We start from the raw sequence: 24,386 nt of genomic DNA, 5'->3' as shown, positions 1-24,386 counted from the left end.
TCGAAGGACCATGGGTGTATCCGTGGTCATAGCATTCCAGAGGGGGGTTAGAAACCAAAAGATGATCGAAAAGCTAGCCACCAAGGAAGACCAGAGTAGCACTGAGCTCTTCGATCTCACGGATAAGTGTGTGTAGACCACTGAGGCATGAGAGCGCTAGAGCAGCCTAAAGCCGCAGTCGATCTCCAACCAGCCCGTCTCTTTCAAAGGAGTCGACCGAAAGGAGAAAAAGACAAAATTCAAGGCAGCACTGCCTGATGTCATGGCGGTCGAGCAGACCAGCCAACCGCGCCGACACTTCAAGAAAAAGGACAGAAAAAAAGGCCGAGGCTACTGCCCGATCCACTGCACAGATGCCCACGACCTAACCAAATGCGAGTTCATACGTGGCATCATCGACAAGGAGGTTGGGGAGCATAGACCTAGGTGCGACGACAATGGTGAGGATGAAGCCAATCCTGACTAGTAGGCGCTGGGTTTCCAGCTGGCTGATCACATGGTCCACCATATTTTTGGGGGTGCCGCAACGTATTCCTCAAATAGGGAATACAAATCAGTGATCTGTGAGGTGTGGGCGATCATATTGAGCCCGAGATTGAGCACACGTCTTAAGTGGTCGGAGGTAGCCCTTACTTTCAGTAAGGCAGACCACCCTGCGTGTGTCAGACGCCCTGGTCGCTAGTCGAACCTATGGTACAAAACATCCAATTAGGTCTTGTACTGGTCAATGAAGGGATTTTCATCAACCTCCTCTTCACTGACGCGCTGGACGCCCTGCGGATTCCTAGGAACGCGTTGGAACCATCTCCTCCGTTCTTCAAAATTACCTCCAACTCCTCAGCTAAGCCATTGGGGCAAATCGAATTGTCTGTCACCTTCGGCTCGCCAAGTAACTTTATGACCGAAAGAGTCATGTTCGATTTGACGAACTTCAAGACCGCTTATAACGCAACCCTGGGGCAACTGGCGATGACCCAATACATGGCCATCGCCCACTACACTTACCAAGCAATCAAGATCCCTGGCCCGGCAGGCTGTGGGGTCCATCATCATTTTTGGCAACGCAAAGATGGCCCTCCACTATGATAAGAGGAGTCTCGATATGGTCGAGCTGACTCCTGGGTCACAGTCCGAGAACACCGGGCCCAGTGGTCGCCCGGTGAAGGTCTATATCGTCGTCAATCCAGACGATCAGCTCAAGAAGGTTTGACTGAATGACTCCGACCCATCGAGGATGGTCCCGATAGGGGCCGACCTGGATCCCAAATAGTAACTCGCGCTCATCACTTTTCTCCGGGTGAACGTCAATGTCTTTTCTTAGAGTTCATCTAATATGCCCAGAGTCACTAGGGACGTGATCGAGCACAAATTATCAGTGCGACCGGTAGAGCAGAAGGTGTGACGGTTCGCGGTCAACCGAAAGGAAGGACTTCGTGAGGAGATCGATAAGCTCCTGGAAGCAGGCTTCATCCAGGAAGTGCGGTACCCAGGGTGGCTGTATAATTCAGTCATGGTCCGTAAAACCAATGGTAAGTGGAGGATGTGAGTTGACTTCACCGATCTCAACAAGGCATGCCTAAAAGATTTCTTCCCTCTCCCTCGGATCGACTAGCTTGTTGACTTAACCACCAGTAGCAATCTGTTAAGCTTCTTAGAAGCCCGCTCAAGGTACCATCCAATTAGCATGTGTAGAAAAGATAAAAAGAAGACTGCTTTTATAATGCCTTTTGGGGTCTTTTGTTATATAAAAATACCTTTTGGTTTGAAGAGCGTCAATATCATTTACCAGCGATGTATTCAGCTTATTCTTCGACCACAATTCGGCAAAAACATCGATGCATGTGTTGATGATGTGGTCATGAAGAGTAAGACCAAGGACGACCTGGTCACAGACATCCAGGAAACGTTCGATAACCTTCGAAAGTATCATATGATACTGAACCCAGAGAAATGCACGTTCAGGGTATCATTAAGGAAGTTGCTGGGCTTCCTCGTGTCAAGCCAAGGAATAGAAGCAAACCGCCATTAGGAATTTGACCCACGAGTCAATGACCTCGTCAGAAAGATCTAGACAGTAAGGATACTTAAGATGTCACGCGGTTGACAACAAGAGCCAAGGAAACGATAGTGAGGTTCCCTGTAGAACTCTCTCGGGTGTCATAGTCGCCTCTGATGTACTAGTATGTGAAAGGATAACAATGTCACCTAGAGGGGGTGAATAGCCATATCCTGAAAAATTTTACAAACTAAATGCAGTGGATTAGCAATATACGGACAATTCGTATATTTTTCTAGAGTCTCCGCAAAAGTGCGGATACTCCAGAGATTTCAGGAAAAACTCAAGAGATGCCTATACAATACAACGTGGATGAAATTCATTAATTAACTAGCACCAGTGGATGTATTCCAACCTATTTCACCAAGTACCTACAGCTAAAACTTCACAAGAAAGTAGATCGAGCAATATGCATAAATAGAGAGCAAGAACTCAAGAACAAGAAACAAGAGATGAGACACACAATTTGTTTTCCGAAGTTTGGACACCTCCACTAGATGTTCCTACGTCTCCGTTAAGGGGCTCGGTCACCTTGAGCCGGATCTCTCTTAACACTTTTTCTCTCCAAGCTCGATCACTCTTGAGCTTGGCTTCCAATCTTGATTTCTTCCCTTACGGAGGTGAAATCGAAGCCTTCACAAACTTTCTCCTGGCACACCATAACCTTGGGTGCTCACCTGTGACGCCTAGCTGACTAGGAGCTCTAAGCTCTAAGAGTAACAAACGCGATGATAAATTCTTATCGATGAACTCGAGTACTCAATATGAAATTTAGCTTACTTACACTCAATCTTTCAATTTTAACTCAACTCACTTTTCTTCCTAAATATCACACTAGAATGGAGTGGAGAGAGGACAAATGGTTTTGGCTTTGAGGTATTTCGTGGAGACACCCGCAGCAACCAAAGTAGAAGTAAGTAGATATAAATACTCAATCCCTAAAAACTAACCGTTACACCTGAGAGGTATACAGTATGACTTTTGTTGGAATTTGAAGAGGTTTTTCCTTTAAAATTCGAATTTGAGTTGGAGTCAAATTTGAATTGAGTAACATTCCTTGAAAAAGAAAAAGAAAAAAAGAGAGAGGAATTGGCCTGTCCGAATGGGCCGCTTCAAGGCCCAAAAGCCGAGCAGCCCACCCGGCCAGCTGCCTGCCCTAATAGGGTGCCTGGCTGCGCGTGTGCTGGGGAGCGGCCACCACAGAGGCGTGCTGGTGGGGGGCTCCGCCCTTCTCGGCTTCTCCGTTGGTCGCCCAGCAATTTCGGCGCGCCGTTGAGGCGTGGTGGGGTGGCGGCCGTGCTTCTTCCTCTCTCTAAAAAGGCAGGTGCTCTCACCTGTTCTTCACCGAAGTCTTTCCTTCTGTGAGCCTTTCCCTCTTGCTCTGATCTACAGCTCTCTCTCCGTTTCTTCTTGCGCGAGGCTGTGCCGGCTTTCTCCGGTGGGGCGTAGACCGACACGGTTGAGCTCTCCGCTGGGTGAGTTCTCGTCGGCTCTGAGTCGCCGGCCTCGTGCGGGAATTTTGGAGCCACACCTTCTGCATGTTTGGTGCTCGGCTGATTCGGTGACTGGCTGCGTGTGTGCGCGAGGAGATCAGTGGTGTGGTGGATTGGTATTTTCTGGGCTGTGCCTTCGAGCACGCCATTGCTTGCAGTGTTCGGCGGATCCACCTTGGCCCGGTGATTGGACTTCTGCTGTTGTGGTTTCTCTGCTTCTTGCGAGTTGGTTGTGGTGTGCCTCGCAGCCGGCTTTGTGGCATTGTATCTCCGAAAGCAATTCCCAGTTGACCTCGGCATAGAGGGGGAATCTCAGTTTTCTGGGTCAGTGCATTCGCGTGCCTTGCCATCTTCATCCTCCTGGACAGTAAGCTCGTTCCAATCCCATCTTTACATTCTAGCGTGCAATTTGATTCATATTTATATACTCTGTATATGCATGCTAGAATTGGCAATATTCTGCTCTGTGATGAATGCGAGCTAAGTGCGATTAGTGTATCATTTGAGCTCTTTTGCTGGGTCGTAGTTGCCGGTTATTGATCTAGCTAAAATCCTGTTATTATTCTGTGTGTCCACTGTGGTGTGGCTTTGCCACCCTCTGCTCAGTGGTTCTGTGTTGAAAAGAGAACTCTGGAAAGCTTTGGTGCTGTCTGGTTCGGTTGGCTTGGGCGCCCTTTGTATGTTACCCTTGATCTGGTGTCACTTTGTGGCATTCTGTTCTGACCAGTTGTAGTTGGCTGTATTTGATATTGTCTGATCTTGATGGTTTGGGCGCCCTGGTGTGTTCTGTGTTCGGCTGTCATTCTCTGATTGCCGACCGGTACTGTGCTTTCCAGAGGAGTTCTCTTGATCATAGACTTGTGTAGCTTGGCCTAGCTTTAGAGGAGATTTGATACACTAATCGGTAACATCTTAGTATGTGTTGATGGCCGTTAAGTCGGTAACTCGCTCTGAGAGCCATTACTTTGTTTCAATATATGTTCATGAGTTATATTGCCTCTCTGACAGCCTTGATTCATTTGTATTCATGAGTAGCTTATGTGTTTTCATATATGCTTATGAAATGCTCATGTTTACCTATATGAAAAAAATTGTCAGTTATGTTTTTATATATTCTTGTACATTCAGAATCAATTCATTCGAAAATTTGCTAAAACGTAATTTGAAACAACAACTTTGACTATAAATTATAACATTTTATATTCTGAACCTTAGTATATAAAATTTTATTATGATACTATAACTATTTTACTCTACGTATCGACTACTTGATACAGAAACTGATATAGAAGTACAAAAGGTACCAACATCGGAGTCCTACCCTACATGAACATGTCATCTTTTAATTTTGTGACATGTCCTGTCACCCATTTTACAGCGACAGATAACTATCCATGCTGGCACGCTAAACCTCTCAATTTTTTAAAACCACACATATATTTCCAATTTTTTAATTTAGAAAATATAAAAAAATCCAGCGAAAGCGACGCCACACCAGCAACGCATCGCACGGCGGTTGGGCCTTCACCTCCGACGCGAGGTGGGAGTGGAACCGCGTGCGTGCGCAGGGCCGCCCATGTGAACCGTGCAGGGCGAGGGAAAGAGATGAGCCGTCTCTGATCCGCCGACGCGTCAGTTTGCTTGTTTCTTTTACCCGCCTCGCCGCGGCTCATCGTGCGGCGTCCATTGCTTCGCATCGCAGCTACTGCTGACCTCGGGGTTTAGTTTAATGCTGGCATGTGCCGGTGGGCTGGACGGACCGTCGGTTGCTCTGCTCGCATCGCATCTACCGACCCCCACCCGCATGGAAAGCCGTGGCGGGGGGAGGAAGGCAAGCTGAGGTGAGGTGAGTGAGTCCCAGCTGCGAGACTGAAACGTCAAGCGCTGCTTCCTTCCTTCTTCCTCCATCCATGGCCTCGATCTGGGAGGCGAGGAGCTGAGAGGAGGAGGAGGAGGGATAGCGCATAGCGGCAGCCATGGGCTGGAGAAGAGGGGGGAGTGGGGATGGAGGGGTCTCCAGGAGGTGGGCCGTCCTCCTGTGCGTGGGGAGCTTCTGCCTCGGACTGCTCTTCACCAGCAGGTAACTAGCGAGCTGCTCCAGCCCTGCCTCCGCCTCCGCCTCCGCCTCCTCCTCGGACTGCTCTTCAATTCGAGATTCGCGGCTTAGTGTTGCTGGTCTGAGCTGGGACTGGTTCGAGATCCGTGGTGCTTGATGCGCCTCTGCGTCTGGGCGTGGTGCATGGGGAGCTGGATTGTTGTGCCTCTGTCTCCATGAACTTGTGTTCTTGCTCTGGGAGTTTCTTGGATTTGGGTGCATATTTTTGAGCCAGCGAGCTGGGATTTTGAGAATTGAAATTTTAGCCGATTGCCAATGGGGGCCATATTTCCTTGTCAATTGGGGTCCAGTGTGAATCATCCTGTACTCCGGCGTTTGATCCAGACATAGCTGTTGAGACGAGTTGTTGCTAATTGCTGTATACTCGTTGGACACTGAATATTTGTACCCTCTAGTGGCTTCTGTTTGCAGAACTATATTAGCCACATAATATGTAATATGAATATCTGGCTTCGATTTCGCAATTCAGCTAAATATTTTTGTTTCATTTTAATGCTGCCCGACTAATGAACAAAATGATTCTCACGTTATCCTGATCGTTTGTTACAGAATGTGGACACTGCCTGAGGCAAGTGAGATTGCTAGACCAAATGCAAATGTAGAGGAAGGCAGCATGCCAGTAGCCGCAGAGTGTGGTTCTAAGAAGGTACCAGAGTTTTTATCCAACTAATTTCTCCAAGTATTCCACAGTTGTAGAACTCAATACTCTTCGTCTATTACAATGCCAGATACATTTTCGGTAATTGTTGATATCCTATTTGATTATCATGTCCTACCAGGTTCAAGAACAACAAGATTACAAAGATATTTTACGTGTTCAAGATGCTCATCAGGATGTACAGTACGTACTGATCTTGTCATTCTTGACTGTATTATTTGTTCCATTATCGAAATCGTTTACTATTTGAATTCTGATTGGCATTTACAAATGCTTGGATGTAGATCACTAGATAAGGCGATAGCAAGCTTAGAGACAGAGCTCTCAGCTGCACGGTCTCTGCAAGAATCCTTGCTCAATGGTTCGCCTGTTGCCGAAGAGTTCAAAGTTTCTGAATCGATTGGGAGGCGAAAGTACCATATGGTGATAGGGATCAATACCGCATTTAGTAGTCGCAAGAGAAGAGATTCCATACGTTACACCTGGATGCCTCGAGGTTTCTGGCATTAAAATCTACTGAACCCCTCATTTCTTGTGGATTATTCCTTATATTATCATGCTCTGAATAACTAATAATAAAGTACTGAAAAATAGGTGAAAAGAGGAAAAAGCTTGAAGAACAGAAGGGGATCATAATTCGTTTCGTCATTGGCCATAGGTATGATGGAGATAGATCTTATGGGTATCTGTAATACGACGTTTGCAAGAATTTCTTGATTTATTTATTTCTTCAACCACGGTAATAACTTGGCATAAACTATTCACGCTTTGCAGTGCTATATCAGGTGGAATTGTTGATAGATCAATTGAAGCAGAGGACAGAAAACATCAGGATTTCATGAGGATAGTAAGTCATTTGTTTTAATTGCGCATTAATTTCACATGGGAGCTATAACATGGTTGTTGTTCACAGTTTTGCTGGAAATGCTGTTTGGCCCTCCCTATTCACTGTAGTTACAATTTTATTCAGGATCATGTCGAAGGATACCTTGCATTATCAGGCAAAACCAAGGCCTACTTTGCTACAGCTGTTTCATTATGGGATGCAGATTTTTATGTTAAGGTTGATGATGACGTGCATGTGAACATAGGTAAATCTCCTTGTGAGAACTTTATGCCCTTTTTTTTGTCAAACATAGAAGCCAAGTGATCATATGTTCAAAGCTCTCATTTGCTCCTCAATGATCAGCAGCAATGTCCTTTCTTTATACATAGAAATACTAACCAAGGTGGGAACATGTTTCACAGATGACAAGTTCTGGCAAAATGTCTTTGCATCATTTCATGTGAAAAGGTCTTGGCAGTGTATTCTTTGTAACATTGAAGTTTTGAATTTGCAGCAACACTTGGTCAGATTTTGTCCAAACATGCATTGAAGCCTAGAGTATATATTGGATGCATGAAATCTGGACCTGTCCTATCTGAAAAGTAAGTATATTGTGTGGATAAAACCCCTTTCTCTCGAGGGTAGTAAGTTAGTGTTTTCAAATTTATTAAGTTCTATTTCTGCTTTCCTCCAGGGGTGTGAGATATTATGAGCCCGAGCACTGGAAATTTGGGGAAGCGGGAAACAAGTATTTCCGACATGCTACTGGCCAATTATATGCTATTTCAAAAGATCTAGCAACCTACATATCTATAAACAAGTGAGATAACATGTGTTTTTCACTTTTCTCACAGTCCAATTTGGAACCATTCACTGACTTAGTTGCTACTAATCCACCTATACCAGGCACATCTTGCACAAGTATATAAATGAGGATGTTTCATTAGGTTCGTGGTTTATTGGGTTAGATGTTGAGCATATTGATGATAGAAGACTTTGTTGTGGTACTCCGCCTGGTAAGCTTCTGTTACGTCATGTCTTACTAACTTCAGCTTGCTTAATTATCACTCATCAGGCTCGATCATTTGAACTGCTAAATAATTACGTTTGGTACTGCTACATAGGCAAGAAGAGCACATAACGTTTTTCATGGACTCACATTCCTTCTTGCCTTAAATCACAGATTGTGAATGGAAAGCTCAGGCGGGGAACATTTGCGCCGCATCATTCGACTGGAGATGCAGCGGCATATGCAACTCTGAAGGGAGGATCTGGGAAGTGCACAATAAGTGCGCTGAAGGCGAGAAGGCGTTGTGGAACGCCACTTTCTAGAACAACGGAAACATCAGCAGAAGCTGCTGGCCTATATACTAGATCATCAACTATTGCTGTTGTTTGTACATTGCCCCACGGTTTGTAGGTAATTCATTTGTAGGTAGCTGTGGTTTTGTGACTAGCTAACACCGACGAAGCGGACCACAATTTTAGGTAGTGTCTGTCTGCCGGTGGCGGTGAAGATGAAGAAGGGTATAAGGGGTGATGCATTCTTTCGAGTGATAAATGTTTAAGGTGGTCATTTTGTATCGATCTCCTGTACTGTATGTATGGCTGCCAATATGTGAGACCAAAAAATAAAAACTTTCCTGCCTCCCTGGTGCCTCATTGCAATAATTCTCAAGTGTTTCTTGTCAAATTCTGCTATCCACTCTATACCAGAAAAGAAGTATTGTAAAGTCAGTCTGCAGCTGCCACTGTATCTTTTACAGATTGTGAGGTACACGCTGCCACTGAATCATCTGATAATCATTTGGAAAGAAATGGGGCACGACAGAAAATTGGGATAGGTTATCACAAGGGAAACTTGGCATTTGAATGCGTTATTATGGATTTCATTGAGCACAGAAGTGTCTTAAGTTTATCAACGGACTACTTCATGTCATATATGAGGTATCTGTGTTATAATGATGTATAATGCACAAGACCATGGATGATGCAACATTTTTCAGACAACTCCATACAAGGATTTGCAGTGATCGGCTTATAAATATATTCTTGGGTCTGAATGTATTGCAAAGGTCCCAACCCTGCTGAGCTAACAACCAACAAAGGCTTTCATGAAGATTACTTAAAAGAACATGTTTCAAGTGATAAGTCAACAAAGGATCTCACCAGTCATTAACACTGTCAAACAGGCAGATCTTCAGAAAGCCTTCATTTCAGCCTCATTTCGAAATCAAACTGGTTGGTGGTTGGGCATAATTCCAATATCCTTTTTTATTAACAGCCAACAGATGAAAGAAAGAACTTGGGGAAATCAATCAATTTCCTTGGTCATTGTTCTCCAAGCAATGCTAAGGAGGAACAAATGGAATTGGGAGAACCACTCACAACACCGCCTTCCATTGCCTCCTACTGCGCATAAACATCATCTGTATCATCATCTCCTTCTGAAGCCTCACTGCGTCCTTCCTCCTCAAGCTGATCCTCAATCTCCACGGCTACTTTTCCATCCTTGCGAGCTGCATTCTCCCTCGCTTTCTGCAGCGCCTCCCTATTCCTCCTCAAGTCCTCCAAATATTCCTTATGCCCCTCATCCATCATTGCCACAAATCTCTCCTTCAACTCCATCATTGGGTCTCTATCTACAAGCTCCCCATTCTCATCATAGGCTTCCCTCAATACCGCAGTCTTGATCCCACCCTTAAGCGAAACATAGAAGATCCCTGGGTGCCTCGTGAAAGCATTAGCAAATCCGTTTGACAGCCTATACTCCTCGCAAAATTTCCCAATAATCGGAATTGCCATCCTTCGCTCTACCGTCAGGGACAACACCTCATGTAAAACACCAATTAACCGCTTCTCTGCCTCCGGTGATGATGGGTGCAGCCCTGACGCGGCTGCATAAGGTGACACATACGGCAACTCAAGCCAATCCCTCACCCACTCCCTCATCTCCTTCTTGAGGTAGAACCCCTTGGGCAATTTGACAGCAAAGTTCGGCCTTGGCCGGATGCCAACGGCATCGGCCTCCTTGTCGGCCCTCAATTCGATCACTGACTTCGCCAGCTGGTCGTCCCAAGATACCAGCTCGAGGAACGCATTCCCGGACGCGTCGGGCCCGGGGTCACCAACGAGGCGGAAAAGGTGGGGGTACCTCGGGACCAACGAGACCAGGAAGTCGTCGGGGAGGCCGAAGTCGCGCTTGGCGGAGGCGATCTTGGTGACGGGCAGAGAGCGGGAGGAGGAGATCATGAGGAGCTTGGCGAGCCTGGAGGCGAGGAACGGAGCGTTGAGTTCGTGGAGGCGAGAGGCGAAGGCGAGGAAGGCGAGGAGTTGCGGGGAGGGGGAGGCGATGGGCGAGGGGGGAGGGGAAACGGAAAGGAGGGTGGGGTAGCGGCGGAGGAAGGTGGGGACGAGGACCGGGAGGCGGATGCGCTCCCGGCGCTTGGTGAGGTAGCGGAAGAGGAGGCGCTGGCCAGGGGAGAGGAGCACCTCGCGGACCAGGCGGTACGCGTGGCGGAAGTGGCGGTCGCGGACGATGGCAGCGTCGAGGGCGGGGTCGCGGCGCCACGGGACCTTTAGGGAGGAGATGCAGCGGACGGGGAAGAGCGGGAGGAGGCGGCGGGCGCCGCAGGCCGCGGCTGCGGCGGCCGGCCGAAGCATTGCGATTGCGGACGGGCAGGGTGGAAGAGCGTGGGTGCTTATTACGGAAGCAGGAAATACGTCTTCCGGATTTCTGTAACAGTCTTCGCCGTGTAGGCGGGTGGGCCCACGGGCCGCTCTAGCATGGGCCTCACCTAAGTCACCAAAGGATTGCACCCATTCAGGCCCACCCCCTCCCCCAAGGTGGCAAAGCCGAGTCCATGAGGCTGTAGCACCGTAAAACTCCGAACAATAGCGTGAGCCCAACGACCAGCGTCCCTACATGTGGCGGACAGCGCCCTCCCCTGATTCAGTCCTGCCGCCCAGCAGCCTGTGCCCTTCCCTGACCTGATTCCTGACGCCACCAGCCTTGCCCCTTGCAATTTAGGTGAGAAACGAGATATAAAATATGATTACACTGAAAGGTAGTGATCTCCTCATCGATGGCCTTACAACAAGGGTAAGTCAGGGGCCTCTTGTTACGATCAGCCTTGTCCAACGACTTAGTCCAGCACACCGCCTTTCCTCACAGACTTCCTCAGTGGCCCAGAGTTTAGGGTTTGTCCTCACTCCTCACCTGTCACCTCCTCTCCGCCCTCAGGTCCCACCGGCCATTGCCTCTCTGGCTCTCTGCCCTCAGATCCCATAGTTCCGCCACATCTTTGCCTCCTGCGAGTTGTGCAATCATTTAGCATACAGGTTATGAGACACTAGTGACTACTTCTCCAAGATTCTTATGTCATCGATTTAATTTATATTATGCATCTAGGCCTCAATTGTTTCCATTTGGGTTTTTGACCATGCGGCAACTACCATAAAGGATTGCACCATTGTATTTACCAGCAGAAGAGAAGTTAACAGCTCCATCTCCTTCTGGTATTCTGCCTGGGCTAACGGTCACGGGCCTATGGAATTCGCCCCCCTCATCTTTAATGTGTGCAGTGCTAAACGTAGGAACCTGTGCGAAGCCTTGGAAAATAACTTCTGGATCGATGATATTGACTACCAACATATGACATCTCATCAACATATCCATCAGGTTGTTCTTGGCAGGCCACGCAAGATGTGTCCCTGTGACCCCACACTCGTGATGACATCATTTGGAAGATGCGCGGTATTAGGGAGTACTCCACATCTTCGTCATACAAGATGTAATTATGGGGCTCCACCAACACCAACTTCACTGCCATCTTCTGTAAAGATTGGGCGACACCAAAGTGCAAGTTTTTTGCTTGGCTAGCCAATCAAAATAGGCTATGGACTACAATTGACTACCTAAGAGGTGATGGCTTTCCACCACCATTTACGACCTCTATCAGCAAATCTCGAAGACCTATTATCATCTTCTGGTAGACTACCGATACACCCATCATGTTTGGGACCAAATCATGATATGGCTTGCTCAACTTGCTATTAACCCAATTCAATGGCCACCTTCGGCTTTGGTGCACGAATGGTGGTCGACAATGGCTAATGTCTGCCACGCTTCGCGAAAGGGAATCAGAACACTTATCATATTCGTTTCATGAGAGATATGGAATGAACGGAATCGACGTAGCTTCAACCATTGAAAGCAAGCCACATGCCAAATCATCCAATCTATCAAGGATGAAGCCACACTTTGAGCTTTTATGGGCGCGCGCCATCTAGGGCACCTTGTAACACGAGAGTATGCTTTCATTTTCGGATTGGGGAATCTCCGGAACCACAAAACCTTGTTTTGCTACTGGAATGTTAAAACTCTTTGTGTATTGCTCGCCAAGCTTTTTACTATTTAATACAACATACAATCCTATGCCGATTTCATTAAAAAAAGAAGTTAACAGCTAAGAAATACAGGCTGGCAACCTTAGCACCAAGCCGAGCCAATATTTAAGCTCCTAGCCTGGCCGAGCTCGTTCGTGGCTCGGGTCGGGTCGTTTCCAAATCCACAACCAGATTTGACCAAGCGAGATGCCTAGACGCCACGCCCTTGCATGCATGCATGCACGCACGGCTGCATGGTGAAATCAACGGTTGGGACCGATTCAGCTGGCGCACCACCGCCAGCCCTCGATCCATCTTACTCTCTTTCTTTCTCCTTCTATTCGCCGTAGAAACCCCTTCCCTTGTTCTTCATTCGAGAAGAAGCAATGTCGCAGCCAGAAGTTTCTCCCCGATTATCTATGGTGGATGCAAGCTGCGGCTACATTGCAGTTTTTTATGGTTCCTTGTTTCGCTTCTCACTGGCCCTTCTTGTGAATGGGGCAATGAACGAGAGGTAGGCGCCTGGAGTGTCTGCCTCTCTCCCCTTCTTCTCTCTGTGCATACTCGACGAAGAAGAGGAGGAGAGAGAGAGAGAGAGAGAGAGAGAGAGAGAGAGAGAGAGAGAGAGAGAGAGAGAGGAGAGGAGAGGGCCACCGCGCGTGATGGCACATCGTGACCACAGCGACTTGTTGTTATGGAGGCTGATCGAGCCGGTAAGAGATCCGTGGTGAGGAAAAGGTCAGGGGAGGATGATGGCGGCGATGTCAGTCTAAAGAAGGGCATGTGGACACCAAAGGAGGACGAGAAGCTGCTCAGGTATGTGCGGCGGCATGGAGAGGGGAGTTGGAACAAGGTGCGGCGGGAGAAGCGGCGACAGCGTGCCAGCCTCCCACTGTACCCGCTGGAGGTCGAGTAAGAGGTCACCTTCGTCTGCGCCGCCGGCCCCAACACCATTGTGGACGACGCCGACGGCAGCGCTAATCCCCAAGCACCGCTACTCTTCGACGCGGCCGGTAACCCATTCCCCTTGCTGCCGCTGCTAGCTGTCTCGGACTCGCCGGCGCCGCTCAACCCCTTCAGCGACGCCGCGCAAGAGCTGCACCCGTTCCCCTTCATCGACGACCTGCAGATCGACTTCACGGCGCTACCGTCGTACTACCATGACGTTGTCTTAGTCGACCTCGCCAGGTGCCTGCCTCTGTTACCGCCCATGGCGCACGGGCTCCCTTCGATCCAATCAGCCGCGGTCGACACCGCCGCGCTCTTCGAGACGTTCTTCCGCGAGCAGGACCAACAGCTGGCGGGTGTCGGGATGCTCGGTGTTGGATCCATGCCCGAGCTGGTCTGCCACGAGGATGACTCAGCGTGGCCGTCCGGCGGCCACGGCGGCGGCAGCCAGTCCGAAGGCAACATCACCTCGCATTGCATCCAAGGAGAGGAGCTGGGCCTTGGCGGGTGTCGGTGTATCAGGAACCAGGGATCCCTGAGTCCCGAGGCCAGGCCAGCCGTCCGCCACGTGTCACCATCCCACGAGGTCCCTTCTGCGGGATGAGGAAAATCTAAGTTCCGGGACAAGGTGCTCGGGGCCACAGCCTCTGGTCCCCGAGCACCCCAGTTCCCCGATGACCCGCAGAGTCCAAGTACCGGGAAGAAAGTGCTCGGGGAGGTTCCCGGTCGCCCCCAAGCACCCTAGTCCCCCGATGATCAGAAGAGCTAAGTCCCGGGAGAGAGCACTCGGGGGGCTGCATGCGGCAGCCCCTGAGCGCTCGGTTCCCCGAGGGTCAGTACAAAAGTGCTCGGGAGAGAGTGCCCGGGGTTGCACGTGGCAGCCCCCGAGCACTTGGTTCCCCGAAGGTTCGAGCGAAAGCGCTCGGGAGAGAGTGCCCGGGTTTGCACGTGGCAGTCCCCGAGCACTTGGTTCCCTGAAAGGTCAGTGCAAAAGCGCTCAGGAGAGAGTGCTCGGGGCTGCACGTGGTAGCCCCCGAGCACTCGGTTCCCCGAAGGTTCGTGCGAAAGTGCCCGGGAGAGAGTGCTCGGGGAGGTGAACAGTACCCCCGAGCACTCGGTGTCCCGACGACCCAGAAGGGCCCCCGAGGGGCCCGCCGACGAGGTGTCAACCAGTCAGAGGTCCGAGGCCGCATTTAATGGGCGTGCTCGGCCTGACATCCTGGTATCCCCAACTGCTCCCGCCGCAGTGTCAGTCCCTGCCATGCTTTGGCAGAGAGGCGTGGGGCCATTAATTGCATGGGTCCCGTCCCGTATCATCCGGTGTATCTCGGGATAACGTTGCCAGGATCAAGGCGTTCCGCCTACCACCCTGCCGTGGCAGAGGAACAAGACAGGGTGGGCGCACCGGGTGTCTCTGTGGCTGCTCGGTGGGCCCTCTCAACGGCGCCCGGCGCCAGGGCGTCCACAGTGACGAGTGACCGGACGCGCGCCGCGTTTTTCCACCGCCCCTGTCACTTCGCCCAGAGGAAATGATGATGCCTTTCTCAGTCGTGGCGTCTGGGAACTTGTGCCCCTTCTTTCCCGTTCGGGGTATGTCGTGGCCGGAGAGTGCATAAAAGGATGGACACACCGGAGGAGGAAAAGGAGAGAAAAAAATAGAAGAAGAGAGTCAACCAAGCTAACAGACGAAGTCATCACAAGCAAGCCTGAGCAGAGCTCCGACCAAAGAACAAGGAGCCTCAAGCTCTTAGCTAGACAATACACTCTTGTAACCAGACATATTCCTTGAGGGATCCCCCTCAGGGAAAGTTATTGCATCCATACAGGAGTAGGGTATTACGCCCCTGTGCGGCCCGAACATGTCTAAACTCTGGTGCATTTATTTCCCTTTGCACTAGGACGATCCTCCCCCACCACCGGCCGTTGCATTTATTTCCGATTCCATTTATTTCTCCGACGAACTTATTCAGGATCATCCCCTTGACCGAATCTCTAAAAAGGGGTCTCTCGGGATCCCTGCGACAGGAGTTCACCCTCCGACAGCGGGAAACGCGGCCGCTTCTTTGGTGAGCTCTTGACGACCTCCCTTTCCGGATCCAAAAATGTCACACCGCTTCTCTTGCGAATGATACGTATGACGTGAGATGCAGATGATGCGAAGCCCGCGACAGGGAGGCTGGCAAGCGTGGCCGATGACGAGGAGATGCCCAACCTGCTCGTCGTCTTCCCAGGAGAACGGCTCGGCAACGACGTCATCGCTGAGACCATGTTCCCGGCCATCGATAGCGATGACTTCAACCTCGAGGTGCAGCAGCTCATGTCGTCCTTGCCGATCTCTGATGGATATAACTGGAATCCATGACGTCTCCTCGTGATCGAGCGGAGATGGAACCGGTAGCTCAAGAACAGGGGAAGCCGAGGAACGTTGCCCATAATCTTTACCCTTTTGCAACGGGAGAATCTCCGATTGTAAGAGGTGTAAAGTTTGCAATAATGCAATTTTTTTTGTCAATACAAAGATTAGTGTTTCTATTCATTCATCGAAGCTCTCAGAAAATATTTAACTGGTGAAGGAGCAAGGCAGGAAATACGAAGTCACAAACTCACACAAGAAATAGCGAGCACGACCACATCATACACGAGACGACAGCAAGCTAACGGTGTACCTACATGTTACTGTAGTAGTTTTGAGGACACCACATTCAAAATACCGTCCCCTTTGTCTACTTGCACTACTACATAAATAATGTTTCAGAGAACGGACTAAAGCTACTGTAGTGTTTTGGATTTTTAATCAACTATAATAAAGCTACTAGAATTAGTTTCGTAGCTCATGCCAACTGAAATTAGATGTCGAACTTACACTACATGTTAATGTAGTGATTTTGGATTTTTAAAATCAACTGTAATAAAACTACTACAATTGACTTTGTAGCTCATACCAACTAAAATTAGTTGTCAAACCAAGAACCGACTGTAATATATTCTGGATAGCTCATATCTCATAAGTTGACTATAATAATTAGATTAATACTGTCGATTTCAAACAAGAATCTATTGAAATATCCCTTCTCTTAGACATCACTTAGAAAATTGGCTACTTTAACTTTGCTGAGTAAAGAATTATATAACAATATTGTAACGTTAAATCTAGGCAGTCCATTTTTAGTCCAACGGATTAGCAAGGAAAAAATCACCCGTTCTAAAAATGAGGTATTGAGAATGGCCTTAGTACATTCAATAATTGATTGACTGTCCTTGCGACCTTAGCTCGATGGATGGATTCCTCTACTATTTATATGGCAGGAATCATACGGCATCCAAGAAAGAACAAGTTAAATGGCATCCAAGCTCGCTTTCATGCATCGGTGTGGTCATGATGCTCCTGCGTGTTGCGGGCGGAGAGCTTGGCCATGGCCAGGTATTGCCGCCGAGACGGGCTCTTACTGCGTGTTGCGGGCGGAGAGCTTGGCCATGGACATAATGTATACAAGGAACAAAAATAAAGTATAAATATATCATATTCCAGTGAACAAAAAGATCATTGTGCAACCCCTACCGCTAAGCTCTAGCCAATGTACTCATATGAACTTCTGGATGAGTTGCATCATGGAAATCTTGCGGCTTCTCCATTTCTCTCACAATCTGAATGTCACTGGGGGTCACGTACTGCCTAAAGGCCTTTGCGGCAAAATGTGGAATCATTCTGACCACGGTAAGGGATGTTGACAAGAGTGACAACAATAATAGTAGGGACAACAATGTATATCACTGAGTATAACACACTGTTCCACTCGGTTATTGCTATTGTCAGGGTGAAACCAGTGTAAAGTACATACCTGCAATGGTTAACAAAGTTATATTTGTTCCTTAATACACATTGAAACAAGTTACCAGGAAAGCACAAAGATAAAAATAGCATTTCTGTATAAGCTATATAGAATCATGTAGCCCATCCTCTGGCAGTTCCAAAAATCTGAATTGCCCCATGGCAAAATCTGACGCCATAGCAGCTTGCCTTCCCTCTTGCCCGCTGATGTCAATGCCAACATCAGCCATTTGAATCATGGATACATCATTTGCACCCAAAAAAGGTACTTCTTTTCAGATTTTGACAAAAATATTCCACATATTCAGAATTAAAATCTGCAATACTAGAGATTGAAGACTATAGAATGCAGTGCAAGCATGATGCAGAAGAATGATGCAACAAACTTTGCTAAGTTCATATCCAGCGATGGCAATCATGTTCACTTCTGTGGAGTATAGAAACAATTAGCTGATGTTCTATTCATTGCCAAAGATGTACTATTTATTACCAAAGATGTACAATACTACTATTGCACTTGAATGATGGGAAAACACAGTGAAAATGAACAAAACAGTATGCAGAACGCTGTATACAAATCAATACAATAGCACTACAGATTCAGTAGCTAACTATTATTCCCTCTGTTCTCGGATAAGCAAAGTTCTAGACTTTCGTCAATCTACAAGGTACAACTTTGATAGCTAAATTTATAACAATGTGTTAGTAAAAAAATCATGATACTAGGACAATAGCTTTGACAATATACTATAATCATTTTTTGGTCAGCCAGCCAGCCACCATTGATTATTTTAACTGATCGAAATGCGTGTGTTCATCCTTCCACATATTGGATCTTGGAAAATCAACTAGGGACCAACACTGAAAACCTGCACAAATACAAGGCCACAGAAGGGATTACCATAGAAGGGTTTGTTGTTATGAGAACACTACTACACTAGTATCTGATGCTCCACACATCCTAAAATTTGCCTCACAAGCAATGAACATTATTTGGCATGACAGAAATATCAACTTTTTGGTACGAAATTACTGAAAGTGCCCAGCATGCTTTTGAATATTCCAAGAACAGGACATATAAATCTGGCAAATTCAGTTTCCAGTGGAGTTTCAAACACAGCGTTGACAATTCTTCCTTGTCAAACAGCTTTACACCAAAAATTCTGATCCTTTGTGCGAGCCATTGAGCCTGCCATGCACTAATCAGCAAGTGTTTGAATTGAACACTGTTCAATTATCTGGAGCCAGGATTAAGCCATGATCTGACTAATCTGCTCTTGTCCAAGCGCGTAGAAAGAGAAGAGGAAACACCACGGATCTGACACGTCTGCTTGGCTGCTTCGCCACATACAGGAACCTCATCCTAAATAGAGAAGAGGAGAACCCCGGATCTCTGAAAGAGTTCTGAGGAGTGTAGAGCGATGGTGGAAGACATTACAAATCTTGCAGTAATCCATGACGGGCGAAATCAACTAATCTTGGATCAAGCCAAACCAAATCCACAGAAGTTTGGCGGCGGATCCAACTGAGGGGGTCAGCCCCCTACCCGGCCGCACTTGGAAGCTCCCAAGCCCTTTTCAATTTTTGGGTATGAAACAGTAAGAAGAAGAGAAGTAGGAGGAGCAATAAGAAGAGAAAAAGGAGGAGAGGAGGAAGAAGAGGAGCCTATTTTAATTTTTGGCTCTAGATCCACCACTACCTTTATTCTACTATATACATAACGCACAAAACGTTAAGCAAAATCATTAGACCATCTTCAACCATATTCCCTTCATTTTGTTCCCTTTTCGATTCTCTTCCCCGTTCCTATTCCCTTTATTTTCTCTCATCTCCAACAGCTTCCCTTCGAGGAGAATCGTGAAGGGAAAGGAGAGAGAATCCCGTCCTGAAGGGAATGACACTGAAAATTCAGTCGTGAAGGGAACCGTGAAGGGAAACTATTGGAGCGCTGAAGGGAACGAAAATCCCTTCACGACGGGAATATCACCCCTGAAGGGAATCCCTTGGGGCTAGTCTTATCAATCATTCCTCACAAAGCTCAATAGCAATGGATGACATTAATATATAATGGCCCAGAACAAGACAATTGTGGTGGCTTGCTCTGTTCCTCATCTCCCTTGAGGTGACCACCGGCCATGCATGTCCCAACGACGAGTGCGGACGAGATAAGCGACAAGTGCTCCAAAAAGTGCGCCGAAAACGGACTTAAGAACCCCGTTAGCGAAGCCCAGTATGTCGAGTTTTGCACCCTCCTCGTCAAGGTATTCGCAAAATCCCCCGACGGCCAGGCATACCCGCACATGAATGATGTGGTAGCTTCCCATCTATTATGTCGTCCATCACCAGCCGGCTGCATGTGCACCCGTACGTGGTTATCACCCGATGGCCAAGCATGACATTGTGCTAGTATTATCTTTTTCTGTCCTTTTCATTTGTTGTCTAATTGTTTGTGTTCATGTCTTTCGTGGATAGACCTATCGATATGTTGTCCTTTCCAATATTATTGAAAGAGTTTGTTAATTTTTACTTGATTAAATAAATCCAAAGGTGCACCTGCTTTTACCACCAATTAATCTCTAGTTCAATATTCCATGTGAAGTACATGTGTTTGTTTATATATTGATAAGCTCTGTTTAAGTTATAAGTACACAATTTGTGAATGGTTGCATTCATTGCTAATGGTTGTCTCAATTGTCTTACACTTGTGTTACTAACCTGTCGGGATTCGAGGGATCTTCTATTATCTTAGTAATTGGTCAACGAAATAAGCCTCCGCCTCGCCCTTCTCGGAGGCAACTACCACAACTTCTTCTGTCGCTCCTAAGAGGATTTCCTTGGGCTTAGGTATAGCGGCAGTCGAGGTCACGGTAGTCAACCTTGTAGGTGCGGTGATAGTCTTTGATGCCTCTAGGGCATTGTGGCCAACTTCCCCCAAGCTCGGAGCCACATGGATGATAAAAAATACTAATAAGACAACGAGAAAGAAGAAAAGTTATGAGCTAAAAAATGAAGTATGTATTTTACCTCGAGGGCTTGATCTTGAACCTGAGGGAGGGTGTCACCCTCATCCTCAAGGAAGGAGTTCCTGAGCCGGTTCAATCGCCGGACTCGGAAGCAGGGATCGCTAATATGGTGCCCCTATCTCTAGCCTTCACTCTGGTGACTCCACTACCAAAAGTGTCGGTGCTAGAGATGCTCCCCTCCCTCTAATACTTATGTCTAAGGCATGCTTGAGTCCTTTTTAGTTGCATCAATATTTTGGACCACTTGAGTTGTTGAATCCTTTTTATAAGATGAGTATGTGTTTCGAATGCATGAGACTCAAGGTTGAAGATTAACTCCAGTAGGGTTCCCCTACTTAGAGTAGGGGTGGATCAGATATGATGCGGATGGTAACATCCTTAGGATTAGTATCTGAGTTGTCTGATATGACTTGTGTCGTTTTCTTAGCCCGGGCCAGGGCTGTACTCTTTTCTCCATTGGTCACTAGTTCCCTTGTCCGACCAGCTCCCGAACCTGAGTCAACCTAGGGAAGAATTTGTAAAGACTAACAATGAGTCACGACTCAGAAGGGTAATAGAGGCGTTGCAAGAATTTGAATGAAATGTTACATGAAATTTTATCGCCCTTACTTTGGGCGGAAAATCACATAAGGCTCTTGGGACATCCTCTTGATAGCCTGTCAGGGCATTGTCAAGGAGGAGTTTAATCCCCTTCTTCACATTCACCAACGTCAACACTCCAAACAAATGATTACGCTTAGATCTTGTGAATGTAAAATCAGAAATAACAAAAGCGCAACGAGATTGCCATTGGAGCTATCCCTAAGCGGGTCTAGATGTCTCAAGTACTTTCATACCGAAATTACAGACGCCTCCAGTCGACTGATGTGGCATTGGGTGAAGTCCGGGTGCCACATCCCAGTCTGTCAAGCAGCGGGCCTTCAGGCAATCGATGAACGCCTAAAGTTGTTGGCTCACCTCAAAGTATCTTGCCAGCAAGGACTCGGGGTTGCTCGGATGCCTTTGTACTCGACAACACTTGGGCGAGGTGGTCACATTAAAACCATTGTCTATGCCACCCAAGCCACGACATCTTCATTGTGATGCCAATGTATTCACCGGCGAGGCCTTAGTTCAAGTGAAAATCAATGGAGCACGCTACTCCAATAGCTGAAAGATGTTTCAACTGGTAGAAATAACGAAAGAGAGGGACGATTGGCCTCACCCCTACGTAAGCATCACAGAGGTGCACAAAGACGCTTAGCATTATGATAGAGTTAGGGTTGAGGTTGATGAGCTCGATGTCATAGAAAACGAGGATTTCCTTAACCACAATGGAAGAAGGTCTCGAACACCACAATTTTGCTGATGTTCATAATTGAAATATCCTCTCCCTCTGGGGGATCAGACTCCTCGGAGGAATCATTTCTTCCTTCTCCAGCTTCTAGATTCGGGCGCTCGACATCTCCAAGGTCGCCCACAAGCTGTTGTGGGTCACCATTGAGGAGTTAGGGGCTGAGGTTGAAGGGGAGAAGTTCATTGTTTGAAGGAAAATGGTTTGATAATGTAAGTAGGATGGAGATAATGTATGGATTCGTTCCTATTTATAAGGAAAGGAGATTTGTCAACTATTCAGTGACAAACGCCGACATTACTGCTCCAAGTTAACAATGTTCGTGGTGTTTTGAACTTCGAATTACCTTTTCAGGCGTCATAATGGTTTCAACTCCCCTGAGAAGTCGCACATTTTTAATGTAATATTCCCCAAGGATCCAGAAAAAGAGAAGGTGACTCTTAGACTTTTGGAGTCGAAAGTAATTCACGACTAGGCAAGCCTCTACGAGTATAATTGTATTCGATTGGAGGAACTCCTCAACTAGGAAATGTTCTATGTAGTTAGAGATAAATCTCAAGTAGAAAGAACATTTCTTATTAAGGACTATTCCCGACTAGATGAGATCTAGTACGGTCAAAATTCTCCACTACATATAATCCAGTCACCCTCTCTGAGTAGAGTTGGGGGCTAGTTGGTGTTGAATAAATAAAAAATTATAGATATATTTAATAAAAAATACGATATATACTTAGAACAAGTATCCACCATGTACGTGTCTTTTACCTGATACAGTAGGTTTCATAACTGCTATGGAGTAAATAAGGTATATATTGATATTTCAGACAGTTCGTTGTGTTCTATACGAAAACTATCCCTATATTAGGAATGAGTCTTCTAGATATTTAAAAGTCATATAATCCAGAAAGATTACACTCTGGAACTTTGAGTATGGTACAACTCTCCTACCCCGACTATATAAGGAGGGGAGGGTATGTGAAAAGAGAGAGAAGCAATCTCACGCTAGATTTGATTCCAGGCCAGACAATCAAATTCCATAAAAGGAGCCATACACCATGTAGAGATAGCCTAGTCAGATAGAAGCAGGAACAACCAAGTCATATTATGACAAGATTCACCCGATAAGGGTTTTAGGACTTAGAACACGAGAGAACTTGCAAAGATCCTTATGATTAGATCTAGACACATCCATATTGTAATGATATTCTATTGAGATTAATCAAGTTAAAATATGACGTAGAGCTATTATTTTGAGGGAGACCCGTACCTATCTAAGGTCATGTTTGTTTCGAATTATAAAAGCTGGATTGTGGTCATAATCTGCAAGCTAAAACAAATAGTTAGATTGTGATTATAATTTGTAAGCTAAAACAAGCAGCTGAATTATGAAAGCTAAATTGTTACAGCCTAGCCCTCAGATTATAACAATCCAGCAATCCGCTTTGCATCAGCTTTTATAATTTGCAATCCAGTTTTTTACAATTCAGTTTTTACAATCCAGCTTCTTGCAATTCACAATCTGTAAGCTGTTTTTCACAATCTCCAGCTGAAATAAACAGACCCGAAACTTATCCGATACACATAGTTGACGTCTTTATTTTATGCAAGTACTTGCATAATCAACTTTATCAATCGTCGACAGTTGCCGGCGGCCATCAAAGATGATTTAGTGCTTTGTGGGTTCAAATTTTAGAGGAATCTATATGTCTAAGATGCTATAAGGTTAGAAATTTGCTCTATCATTATTTGTAGGTAGATTTGCCTTGTAATTTGCTCTAGGTATGTCAATCATATGCGATATATTTGAATAATGGTATGTATGTGAATATCTGTGATTGTTGTATGCGAATTATTTGTGTTTTTTTTATATGAATAGGCATTTGCGTGCATATTATAAATAAGGGTCTATAGTTACACTGTTGTTTGGTAATATGAACCGATAGTGATAAGAGGTTTATCAATGACAATTCATATTTTTAACCGATAGTGATAGGCGATCACTATCAGTTCATGTTATAAACAATAATAATAGTTGCATCACTGTTGGTTCCACAACTAATAGGATTGTCACTATCAATTGTGGACTATCGGTTTAAAAATTAACAGTGATGCATGCTACGAACTAATAGTGATAGTTTTATGCAGCAGTGGAAGGTACTCACATGTTGGCACAACTTAACACAATAGACCACTATATGTTAAGTTTATGCCCTCGACCATGACACTAGTAAATTTCAGTCAACTCTACATTCCCATGTGACAAATTAGAAAGTTTCACAAGGTAGCAAAAACAAAGGTCCCTTGAATAACTTCACGAGCCATTTACATGCCGTATGCAACACCCGGCCAAAAGTGAATAGTTATGTCATTTGCCACAACATCGACAACCTCCTATTAACTTTACATTCACACATGACGAGGGTTATAAAAGCACAAAATGTTCTCTTATTGACTTAGTTCAACCTCCTAGGCACGAACAATATTAGATACTTATGGCTAGATGTTAAAAAAAAAAGAATATTAAACATCTATATAAAAATTATAATTTTTAATACAAATAAAAACTACATATACTTAATATATATTTAACTATCTTATTAACACTAATATAAATAATAATACTTAAATAAACATACTTACCCTCTGTCTAAACATCTATACTAATGCAATAAAAAATCCATATTTTTCTCTGTAAACACTGCCTCTAAACCTCCCA

General features: G+C 46.1%; 3 protein-coding genes across 3 annotated transcripts; 2 read left to right on the top strand and 1 right to left on the bottom strand.

Annotated features, from left to right (window-relative positions):
• Positions 1–5,200: 5,200 nt before the first annotated feature.
• Positions 5,201–8,820, top strand: LOC133918413 (probable beta-1,3-galactosyltransferase 2). Its single transcript, XM_062362281.1, has 11 exons — positions 5,201–5,629; positions 6,215–6,311; positions 6,445–6,506; positions 6,608–6,819; positions 6,918–6,981; positions 7,098–7,170; positions 7,294–7,414; positions 7,664–7,751; positions 7,844–7,969; positions 8,056–8,165; positions 8,333–8,820. Exons 1-11 carry the CDS (start codon positions 5,526–5,528, stop codon positions 8,479–8,481), a joined length of 1,206 nt encoding a protein of 401 aa, XP_062218265.1. The 5' UTR covers positions 5,201–5,525; the 3' UTR covers positions 8,482–8,820.
• Positions 8,821–9,172: 352 nt separating this feature from the next.
• Positions 9,173–10,851, bottom strand: LOC133918412 (protein WHAT'S THIS FACTOR 1, chloroplastic). Its single transcript, XM_062362280.1, has one exon. The coding sequence runs from the start codon at positions 10,810–10,812 to the stop codon at positions 9,559–9,561; it is 1,254 nt and encodes a 417-aa protein (XP_062218264.1). The 5' UTR covers positions 10,813–10,851; the 3' UTR covers positions 9,173–9,558.
• Positions 10,852–13,231: 2,380 nt separating this feature from the next.
• Positions 13,232–15,847, top strand: LOC133917320 (uncharacterized). Its single transcript, XM_062361223.1, has 3 exons — positions 13,232–13,390; positions 13,457–13,943; positions 15,636–15,847. The coding sequence occupies exons 1-3, from the start codon at positions 13,232–13,234 to the stop codon at positions 15,845–15,847; spliced, it is 858 nt and encodes a 285-aa protein (XP_062217207.1).
• The last annotated feature ends 8,539 nt before the right edge of the window (positions 15,848–24,386 follow it).

Source organism: Phragmites australis, chromosome 5 (assembly GCF_958298935.1).
Source record: "Phragmites australis chromosome 5, lpPhrAust1.1, whole genome shotgun sequence".
NCBI lineage: Eukaryota > Viridiplantae > Streptophyta > Magnoliopsida > Poales > Poaceae > Phragmites > Phragmites australis.
The sequence above is the reverse complement of the archived record's forward strand: the minus strand, read 5'-3'. Positions and strand labels throughout refer to the sequence as shown.